The sequence below is a fragment of the Papaver somniferum genome, chromosome 7 (genome assembly GCF_003573695.1).
Source record: "Papaver somniferum cultivar HN1 chromosome 7, ASM357369v1, whole genome shotgun sequence".
Taxonomy (NCBI): Eukaryota; Viridiplantae; Streptophyta; class Magnoliopsida; order Ranunculales; family Papaveraceae; genus Papaver; species Papaver somniferum.
The window spans coordinates 213,191,616-213,203,419 of record NC_039364.1 but is presented as its reverse complement, the minus strand read 5'-3'; the positions used below and the strand labels follow the sequence as shown (position 1 = coordinate 213,203,419).

Here is an 11,804-nt window from a genome sequence, read left to right as displayed (position 1 = left end):
TTTGTTGACTGATTTGTCTGCCACACGTGTTTCTTTGTTGACTGACAAAAGCATACACTGTTTTCTGTTCGCATGCTTCTCTTGGACAGACAAAAACTTTCACTTTACACAGTCTTCTAGTCAGCAGCTTTACAGCCTTTTCTTTTACACAGTTTTCTGAGTGACTGTTTTCCTGACAAAGTGAGATCTCTGTCCCTCTTTTGTCATACGCATGGGAATCTTATTCCATTATTTTTAACGTACAAATTTTTCTTGAACACTATATAAGAGAGGAGTTTTCAGCTCAATTACATACAATAGAGAAACATCTCTTCTTCTGCTCCTTTGTTTTCTGAAAACAGTTACTACCCAGTTTTCTCTGTTTTAAATTTTGTTAATCATTGCTGCCAAGTTCTAAGGGTGTTCTCTTGTATGCTACAATGAGGAACGCTAACGATAGTTGTATCCTGGAGGCATCTCGTCGATAGGGCTATAGAATCTCTCTACAAGAGGAGTAGCCGGCGAATATTGTCTTTAGGACAGCGTATATCATACGTGCCTCTATTATTCTGCGAAAATTTTCTGCTGCATCAGAAATCAACCATTGGTTCGAGCTAAGTAATTTTTACAGTATTTTTTCAATTGTTGTCAATATTTCCAACAATCTAAAGACAATATCCGACTACTTTTGGTTTTGCGTAACAACATGGGTAAAAGTACTGTTGACAAACCAGATAAGTTTAGTGGAAAAGACTTTAAAAGATGGCAATCAAAAATGTTGTTTTTCCTCAAAGACCAAAGGTTAGATAAAGTTGCTTTACAAAAACCCTCAAGAAGGCTTCCTGAACGTGGTTATGAAGATAGACTGGATAGGTGGACTATGAAGAATTACATGTACAAAAATCATATTCTCAACTGCTTGGGTGATTCCTTGTATGATTTTTATAATGCAAAAGACAATTTTACTGCTTTTGATTTATGGGAAGCCTTGGAGGAAAAATATCTTGCTGAGGCTGCTGGAAGCAAGAAGTTTTTGGTAGCTAGGTTCCTTGATTACAAAATGACCGATGAAAAACTTGTGGTCGATCAATTCTTGGAACTTCAGCTGATCATCAATGAAATTCTTGTTGAAGGCAATGTTATTGATGAACCTTTCCAAGTATCTGCAGTTACAGAAAAACTTCCACCTTCGTGGAACGAGTACAAAAGGAAGCTGCGACACAAGACTCGTGAAATCACCATGATAGAGCTGGGGAAAAGGATTCAAGTTGAGGAACTATTGTGCTGCAAGGACAAGAGCCTGATGCTGAGAAAAGACATGTCCAACAAAGCTCATATCCTAGAAGAGAATGATGCATCAAAGAAAGGACATGAAGGAAAATCTGAATCCAGCAAAAATGGTAACAAACATAATAAACGTCGTAACTCCAAAGGTAACCATCTTAAACCAAAGGGTGGTGTCTCTAAAAACACCATCAAAGGACTGCTATAACTGTGGTAAACTGGCATATGGCAAAGACTGTAGGCACCTAAAAAGACCAAAAATGATCCAAAAGAAAAATAAGGCGAAATTGTAGATATTCTGGATATTTTTCTGGCATGGTGTCTGAAGTCAACCTTGTCTCTAATGTGACCAATGTGAGAGACTGGTGGTTAGACTGGAGCCACCAGGCATGTCTGCAAGTTCAGAAATGCTTTCTCCTCCTATAAAAAGTAGGAGACGATGAGAAATTGTTTATGGGAACTCTTCCACCGCGAAAGTGGTGGGAAAAGGCAAGGTTGAATTGAAGCTCACTTCAGGAAAAACTCTCGCATTGAATGACGTGTATCACGTCCCGGACATATGCAAGAATCTTATCTCAGAAACCATCTTACTTGGAAAGGTTTTAAATTTGTAGCTGAGTCTAACAAAGTTGTAATCTCTAAGGGGTGACTTCGTAGGAAAAGGTATGTCACTGAAAACATGATTAAGCTTAGTGTACTTTCTTTGAACTTGAATGATAATGCATCTTCTTCTGCTTATGTTTGTGACTCCTCACATGTTTGGCATGATAGACTAGGACATGTTAATTTCAAATCCATTGAAAGACTTGCTAATTAGGCTGCATTCCTAAAATAAACTTGACAGAGGTCATAAATGTGAAATTTGTGTTGAATCTAAATATGCAAGAAAACCCTTTAACAAAAAGGTTGAACGTAGTACAACTCCCCTAGAACTAATCCACTCGATTTAGATTTGAAATCAACACCAACTAGAGGTGGTAAAAAATGGTACATCACTTTTATCGATGATTACTCACGATACTGTCAGGTTTATCTTCTTAGAAGTAAAGATGAAGCCTTAGACGCTTTCAAATTATATAAACTTGAAGTAGAAAACCAAAGAGGTGTTACATTAAAACTCTTAGGTCGACCGAGGCGGTGAGTATGTGATACCTATAGGAGAATTTGCAAACTTAATGGCATCATTCATGAAACTACTGCACCTTCTTCACCTGAGTCGAATGGAGTAGCTGAAAGGAAAAACCGAACACTCATAGATATGGTGAACGCTATGTTAGCTAGTTCAGGGCTACCTACGAACTGTGGGGGGAAGCAATTCTCTCTGCTTGCTATATCTTGAACCGAGTTCCATTTAAGAAATCCGACAAAACTCCATATGAGTTATGGAGGAGACAACCTTATGCATTCTTTAAAGTGTGGGGGTGTTTGGCCAAGGTGGCCATCCTCGTCCAAGAAAACCAAAATAGGACCTAAAACTGTGATTGTGTTTTCCTAGGCTATCCTGAGCACACTAGTGCTTATAGGTTCATGGTATTGGTCAGAACACCATAATGGAATCCAGAGATGCAGTGTTTTTTAACACATTTTCCTTTAGGGTCTGGACCTCATAAAAGGGTCCATGACTCTCAGATGTTCCTTCACTAGTCAACCCCCGTCTCTAGATGATGAGACCGAACCTAGAAGAAGTAAGAGGGTTAGAACCGAGAAAGTTTCGGTCCAGATTTTGTGACTCTTACGTAGAGTCTGAACCCCAAACCTATAAGGAAGCTATGACTTCTCCGGAAGCTCCCTTCTGGGAAGAAGCTTCATAATGAGTGGGATTCCATTCAACAAAACGAAACTTGGGAGCTTGTAGACTTACCTCCTGGTAGTAAAACCATAGGTTGCAAGTGGGTCTTCAAAAGGAAACTTAGAACAGATGGAACTATAGAAAAACACAAAGCTAGGTTGGTAGCTAAGGGTATAGACAACAGGAAGGATTAGATTTCTTTGATACCTATTCACCGGTCACAAATCACTTCTATTAGGATGCTGATTGCTATTGCTTCTATTTATGATTTGCATATACATCAGATGGATGTTAAAACTGCTTTTTATATGGTGAATTGAATGAAGAAATTTATATGGACCAACCTGAAGGTTTTGTTGTGAAAGGTTTGAAGATAAAGTATGCAAATGAAAAATCTTTATGGTTTAAAACAAGCACCTAAACAGTGGCATGAAAAATTTATCATGTAATGATATCTAATGGCTTCAAGGTTAATGAATCTGATAAATGTGTTTACATTAAATCTGTGGATGATTCTCATGTTATTGTGTGCCTGTATGTTGATGATATGCTCATATTAGGCAGTAACCTTGATATATTAATACCACTAAAAGCATGCTTAACGAAAATTTGACATGAAAGACTTAGGCCCTGCTGATGTAATCTTAGGGATGAAAATCAGAAAGAGTCTGATGGATATAGTCTTAGTCAATCTCATTATGTTGAAACTGTACTTAAGAGATTTAATCATGAAAATGCTAAACCTGTAACTACTCCTTATGATCCCAATTGTAAATTGAAAAAGAACAAGGGTGAGGGATTTCTCAACTTGAGTATTCTCGTTATTGGCAGTCTTATGTATTTGATGAACTGCACAAGACCTGACATTGCCTACACTGTGAGTAGATTGAGCAGGTACACTTGCAACCCTGGGAAGGATCACTGGAATGCTCTCTACATAGTTCTACGGTACCTGAGAGGAACTTCAAACTATTGCTTAAGTTTTGGGAAGTATCCTGCTGTGCTAGAAGGGTATTGCGATGCTAATTGGATATCAGACTCAGAAGAGTGCAAATCCACTAGTGGGTACATCTTCACACTTGGAGGTGCGTCTGTGTCATGGAAGTCTTCCAAACATACATGTATAGCTCGATCGACCATGGAGTCTGAGTTTATAGCCTTGGAGAAAGCTGGAGAGGAAGCTGAATGGATACGAGGTTTCTTGGGAGGAATTCCACTCTGGCCCAAGCCTGTGTCTTCCATTGCAATCCACCGTGACAGTCAAGCTGCTATTGGTTGCGCAAAGTATAGTGTATACAACGGAAAGTCTATACATCTACAAAAAAGACACAAGATAGTGAAACAACTACTCTCTACTGGTATCATCTTTATAGACTTTGTGAGGTCTAAAGAGAATATTGCAGATCCTTTGAGGAAAGGATTATCTAGAGAGGTAGTTAGATACACATCGAGGGGGATGGGACTTAAGCTCATAGAATAAATCGCCATGAAGGATACTCAACCTTGTGAATGGAGATCCAAGATCAAGGTTCAATGAGACAACTAATTTTTGGTGATGTCGGAACAACACTATCTTAGTCCCTCCCTATGGTGTAACTTTGTGATAGTGATACTTGCATGATTTAGGATGATTTGTAAAGATCTTAATGAGTATCATGGCTTTGTTTAAAGTGGGGTGTGGCAGGACACTCTTAATGGACTCACCTATGTGGATGTTGGAAGTAAGGACGCTTCCTATGAGAATTTGAGCTGATTCTCTAGAGACATTCATTAAGTCCGGGATTTATCCCACGGCCAAAACGGGCACAACGGAAAGAGCTTGGAAACTTTTCTTCAAGACATCAAGTGTGGTTGTTATTTCTGAGTTGCATTCACTGTTGGCGGTTCAAGACATTGTGTTCACCGCTACAACAAGCAGTTCCGGTAACCTCTCACTAAGTTAAGGTTCAATCTCTGGGACACCTTAGCCTAAATTTGATGTAATCAGTTTTCTCGTAATTTTGTCGACATGTTTTATCATTCATGTGGGGGATTGTTAGAAAAAATGGGTTTTTTGTTTTAAAACCAAATATGCATGGACTATGTTTTGATCTCTAGACCTATTGTCCACTAGTTGTTTTTTCTTTTGAATTGATAAAACAATAGTCCCACATAGACTAAAATCTAAAGAGTTTTAGACTTAAATACCACAGAATTGGCTAAAGGGCATGGCCCTTTGGGTCAACACACTTTTGTGTGAGGGAGAAGACCTAGACTAGGGCAAGGTTGCCTTTCCCGTACGCGCGGTACTTCGCACCGAAGCACGCACGCCGTCGTCCGTCCGGTCGGGAGGGCGGGTCGGGTCGGGTCCGGGTGTGGGTGTGGGTTCACTAGATCCTATCTTTTTGCTGAAAGTTTTCTTACGGGTTTTTCTTTTCTTATGGGTTTCCATACATGTAAAAGAATCTTCTCTTGTCTTATGTGTCTGACACGCGTGCTTCTTTGTTGACTGATTTGTCTGCCACGCGTGTTTCTTTGTTGACTGACAAAAACATACATTGTTTTCTGTTCGCATGCTTCTCTTGGACAGACAAAAATTTTCACTTTACACAGTCTTCTAATCAGCAGTTTTACAGCCTTTTCTTTTACACAGTTTTCTGAGTGACTGTTTTCCTGACAAAGTGAGAATCTTTGTCCCTCTTTTGTCATGCGCATGGGAATCTTATTCCATTATTTCTAACGTCCAAATTTTTCTTGAATACTATATAAGAGAGGAGTTTTCAGCTCAATTACATATAACAGAGAAAAATCTCTTCTTCTGCTCCTTTGTTTTCTGGAAACAGTTACTACCCAGTTTTCTCTGTTTTAAGTTTTGTTAATCATTGCTGCCAAGTTCTAAGGGTGTTCTCTTGTATGCTACAATGAGGAACGCTAACGATAGTTGTATCCTGAAAGCATCTCGTCGATAGGGCTATAGCATCTCTCTACACGAGGAGTAGCCAGCGAATATTGTCTTTAGTACAGCGTATATCATACTGCCTCTATTATTCTGCGACAATTTGCTACTGCATCAGAAATCAACCATTGGTTCGAGCTAAGTATTTTTCAAAGTATTTTTTCAATTGTTGTCAATATTTCCAACAAAACTTTCACGCCATTGAAACACTCTTCTGCCATTGAAGCAAGTTAGGTATGGATGATAATTACTAGGGTTTGATCGATTGATGATGTTATTTTAATGATGATGCTATTTATGTTAGGGTTTGGTAGATTGATGTTATTTCTGTTAGGGTTTGGTAGATTGATAGTTAGGGTATTGTGTTTTTCTGTTTCAATCGATTAATGATGTATGCTATTTTTGTTATTTCTTTGGTTAAAACGATTGATGATGTATGTTACTTCTGTCAGGGTTTGGTTCATAGTTAGGGTTTGAAAGTTAAGATTTTTGTGTCTTTTTGTGTAAATCGATTAATGATGTACTATTTTGTGGATTTTGGTCGATTGATACTTAGGGTTTTATGTATTTTGCAAATTTTTGGTTTGGTAGATTTGATAGTTAAGGTTCTGTATCTTCTTACTTTATTTTTTCCTTCAATTTTTATTTTTATTTTTATTTGGATAGTTGCAGTGGGGTTTAGACCCCTAAAATTTAAACTATGTTCATGGTAATATTCAGAGATTGGGTCTCTCCAGTTTTGTCCTGTCATATGCTTCTGTTGGTTCTATGGTAAAATACACAAAAATGTTTTCATAAGTCACAGTAATGCAAATTGTCTGACAAGCTAGCAGTCTAGAAGTTTCTTGACTTAAGTTTCGTTTTTATGTTTGTTAATGATTGATACTTAGGCTTCGCTTTTTATGTTTTTTGTGAAAGAAAGCTTGTACCTCTTGTTTTTTGTTTGAGTCTGGTCAGTATATATCATGTCAGTGTTGATGAAAGATGTGATTTTTTCTTAGTGACAGTCATCTAGAAGCAATGTTGAATAAGTTTGAAATAAGCTGATAGACTTGCACTGATAGTTAATTTGTAACTTTAATTCTTTTTCGAAGTTGCTTTGGTTTCTATACATCAATTGTAATATGGAAAATGTATGTTGGGGGTGGATGTGGTAGTCAATTTTCGTAATCTGATTAGTATTACGTCAAAAAAACGAAGTGAATAGATAAAAATGTAGGTTAAGATTGTTGGGATTAGTTAACTTAAGTGAAGTTACCTGTTTGGGCCATGCAGTTAGAATTTATTAGGTATCTTAGACCATCTATGTGATTGATTGATTAGTAGAAGGTTTCATGTTTTTCCCTGGATTAGTGGAGAAACACAGTATTTTTGTATGACAATGGTTAATAGGGCGTGATATATCTTTCAAAAATTGTGTTAGAAGTCTAGTTGTTGAGTTCTTGTGCGTTGAGAATGTCAGTCTTTATGTTTTTTTTAGTATGCTGTGTATGTTTAGTTGCACGTGCTTAGCTCTTACTTCTTATTTTTATGGTTGGTTTCAGTTTGGAATTATGGATTGAACATTCTTGAATCGTTTTAGATGTTAAATGTCTTTACCTGATATTGAGTGGCACAATGTTGAAGTTGTACTAAAGATAAGTGGAGAATTGATGATTTATGAGAATCTGAATTTAGCTGATTGAGCAGTCACTTTAGTGGAACATGATTTTGTGTAAAACAGCAAAGAATCATCTCTCTCCTGCTGTTTAGGTTCAATTTGACAAATTTTTTTTACCAAAATAGTGTACTAAATTGTATCTAGCATTGGTGGAACTGGACTGGTCAAGTCTACAAACAGTGTAGATCATGTTTACTAGTTTATGAACTCTAGTTTCGACTCCCAAGTTGATTTTGCCACAAGATGATAAGTTTTATGCACCTAATATAGATTTGCACCTTTCGCTGAGTAATTTAAGAGCATTTGACCTAACTATAGTTTCTCTCTAGGTGAAAAGTTCCATATTATTTATTCATGAAACTATTAGCCCTTTTAGATTTACCTTAATTCATATCGGGAATTACCGATTAATGAGTATTCTTGTGATTCCATTGAGTTTTGATATACCGCATATTGTTAGTTTGAAAAGCATTTATTATTTTTGATTGATTTTTATTTGCATTGATTAGTATAGGATTTCATGGTTCGAACTAAAGATTAGGAGAGAATTGACAGTGTTTTCGTGTAATGATCGTTGATAAATGTGAAAGATCAGGGATGTGAATCATATGGGTGTGAGTCGTTTTCAGAAAATTTGTATTGGTTTTGATATACTTGAATGCTTAGAAGGAAAGGGTAGGATTAGAACGAAAGGATGTAGTTGTAATTTTGTTATACTTTTACTAGGGCGACAGCTCCAACGAAAGGATGTGAATCATATGTGTGCCTTCTATACATCACTGTCCAGTTTGATCTTCTTGAAGTTTTTTCTGTTATGATGTTTTTCCTCCACTGGGCCGTGTTCATTGTGGTTGTTTCTTTTGGATACAGGTGAACCGGCAGCTGCCGAGGACGGATTCGAGAAAGGTCAATGCTATCTTTGGATTGAGTGAGTTCTTTGTATCTTAAATAAACAAAATGAAAGAAACAATGTGGTCTCAGGTGTTATTCCTTTTTGTCACAGTAAATTCTGAGATTATATCTTTTCTGAAATCATGAACTTTAGTATCTTTTTGTGTTAAATTCATGACACAGCAAAAAAACCTGTACTATGTAAATTTTGTAAACATACATCTTGTTTTTAAAACAACATACCTTTATATGTGTGAATGAATTTTACTTCTTGCATTTGTGTGGTTCTTGTATATGTATATGTTTGTAGTTGTGCAGGAGTATAAGGTCAACTGAAGCTAGTAGCCACCCGGGGTATATCAATCCCTGGTAAGTTCATTTGGTTATGCTTGGAGCCCATTTTTGCTGAAATTTGTTGATATTAACCTTTGGATTCACTTTCTTGCGAGGTATTACACTTACTGATCTTTTTGCTGCCGGATTATGCCGTTGACGACCTTTCTCTGGTAAGCAACATACCTTTTGCTCTTTTACGGATATTTGAAAATGGTGTCGGCCCAACATACCTTTTGCTCTTGTATTGATTTGAGCTGTTTTTTTCAGTCTAAAGGTCCAATCAATCTAAGTGGTTATGAAGCTGCAGTTAGGAATGGTGAAATGAAGCTGTGTGTGCTTGCTGTTAGTAAGGTGGTGATGTGAATCTTAGCTGAATTTGCAAGCAGAGATGCAATATATGGGTCTTATTGAGTTGCTGATTATTGATCATTATAATGTTTATAGGAATTAGTTACGTTTAGCTCGCAACCTCTTTTGGAGTCACCAGCAATATCAAATGCTGGGAGGCATTTGTCAGCAGCTGAGTTTCATTCGGTTCTTCATGGTGCCGGTATGTAACTGTTGATTTGACTTTACTCTCTATATTACCATAGTTTAGAGTATTGTGTAGATAAGAATACGATGTAACCTTCATATTTGTGATTACAGTGCATTGTTGAAATGAACTTTTCCGTTAAGCATTTGATAATGTCATGTCATGGTAAAATTGTTGATTTTGGAGGTGTTATCATGCAGGAAATAATTTGGAGAGTGAGGGTCAATCTGGGGGTAAACCAGTTATTTTGTTAGATGCAAGGAATGTATATGAAACAAGAATTGGAAAGTTTGAAACCTCCAATGTAGAAACTCTTGATCCAGAAATTAGGAAATATAGTGATCTACCTTCTTGGATCAATAGTCATGCAGAGCAGTTGCAAGGCAAATCCGTTCTCATGTAAGAGTTCATAAAATCACCATACTCTATCTCACATGTCACCCCCATATTCACTATACTAATTTATTATTCATTTTGTCGCTCTTTACAGGTATTGCACTGGTGGAATAAGATGCGAGATGGCATCAACCTATATTAGATCCAAAGGTCATGGTTTCGAAAACGTCTTACAGGTAAAATAACCTAAATACTTTAATAGAATTATTTTCTTTAGTCATGCCTTTTGAGTAGCTTCGGTTTTGTTTTATGTTAGTTTGTCTAGTCAGTTCATTTTCTCCTCGTTTGTTGAAAATCATAAACAAAGCAAGACACCCACGCATGTTGGCATAAAACTGAGAAGATGATTTGCAGGTTGGAATTGCAGGTGCAGTTGGATACAAAGAAGCTAGTGGTGCTGGTCAAGATGAAGTTGCAGCTGCAGGTGGACTGGTTGGCGTGGGATGCAGTAGTGTTTGAAATGCAGTTAGGAGATTAAGATTGAAAGTCATGAGCAGATGGTGTTTGAGACTGTGGTGCTCAGAAGATGATTACATGTGGTGAACAGAATGAATGGAAACTTTGTCCAGTGGAGCTAGTTAAGGTACGCCGAGAACCCTTATGATGTTTTTCCTAATTTTCCTGTCTGAAATATATCGATGGAGTCTTGGAGATTACAAAGAATACAAGAGTTGTTACAATTTGTACATAGATTGTTCCAATACAAGTGTTGATTGTTGAGTAAAAAATTTACATGTTACTTTTTTGCTTGCAGGTACGCGAGAACCATCCTCAGGGAGTTAGATTTAAAGATACTAAGGATGCTCACAAGTGTATAGAGCTAATGAATGTAAGATGGTAAGTACTGCTACACTTTTGTGTCCAAAATTCTTTTTATCATCATAGTTGTTAGAGTTCGGCACTAAACTAAGTTAGTCTTATTGAAATCAAGAGTAACTCATATGTATACCATGCATGTGTAGATGAACATATAGTTGTTTTCTTCTCTTCTTTTGTAATTTTCTTAAATGTTGAACATATCAATGTCAATATAAGCAATACTGCATATGAGTATTTGCAGAATATGATTGTATGGATTGAATCTCTGGGTCATGGGTAGTTGCAGTATAAAATAGAATGGAGGGAATTATTTTTTGACCAGGTCAACAAAGACCTACCCTTTTTTTGTTGCAAAACATTAGCAACAGCTAGAAACTGTTGCTAAATTTGCATAAGTCGGTCTACGTTGACTTAGTCAAATATTTTCGCAACGGCTGAAGCCAGTTGCTAATTTTTTACCGCGACTTTTGGGGTCAGTCTCAGTTGACTCGGTCGAGATTTAGCAACAAACAGTAAAAAGTTAGCAACTGCTACACAGCTGTAGTGATTCAACAATTTTTTTCACATAAGTTCAGACATCTGGATAAACAACAATTACAGTACTCGTTCTAGCGATGACCCGTAGTTGAATCTCAGCTGCATCGACCCAGCTATTGAGTGGTTCAGCATGAAACTTCTTCTTTGATAATTCCCAGGCCTCAATGTCTCACGAACATCCTACCCGTTCGTTACTAACACTTTTGTCGATTAACCCTACAACAAATATACAAATCAAAAAAACCATACAGGATTACAGGGTAATTAACCAAATAGCTAATCAAGTTCGAAAATATATACACTAATTAGACTTACAACAACAATTTACTATTTAGACTTACACTATAAGACTATAACCTAATTAACCTCACGGCAAGCCATCATGGACAAAGCACTCAAACATTTGCTCACAATCGGGAGCTTTTCAGCTCTTGGAGTACCCGGTTAAGAACTATGAAGGAATAAAACACAATCCTTCCAGTTACGAAGTACTGTTTTGTGGAAGAGACTCTCTGACTTTACCAAATTACCAATAAGTTATGTTCCCCATACTCCTCTGTAATTTCAAAAAAATTTGTTGTCCCTCATAATATTCTTTGCTGTCAAGTCCACTCGAACCCCGGAGCAGAAGTTGGCCACAATT

The 11,804-nt window shown here is 37.1% G+C and overlaps 1 protein-coding gene across 1 annotated transcript; it reads left to right on the top strand.

The window, feature by feature from the left end:
* Positions 1–6,016: 6,016 nt before the first annotated feature.
* Positions 6,017–10,921, top strand: LOC113293336 (rhodanese-like domain-containing protein 6). The gene is made up of 9 exons (XM_026541998.1): positions 6,017–6,221; positions 8,518–8,575; positions 8,849–9,044; positions 9,142–9,225; positions 9,319–9,424; positions 9,610–9,808; positions 9,900–9,981; positions 10,160–10,388; positions 10,560–10,921. Exons 4-8 carry the CDS (start codon positions 9,196–9,198, stop codon positions 10,262–10,264), a joined length of 522 nt encoding a protein of 173 aa, XP_026397783.1. The 5' UTR covers positions 6,017–6,221; positions 8,518–8,575; positions 8,849–9,044; positions 9,142–9,195; the 3' UTR covers positions 10,265–10,388; positions 10,560–10,921.
* Positions 10,922–11,804: the final 883 nt, after the last annotated feature.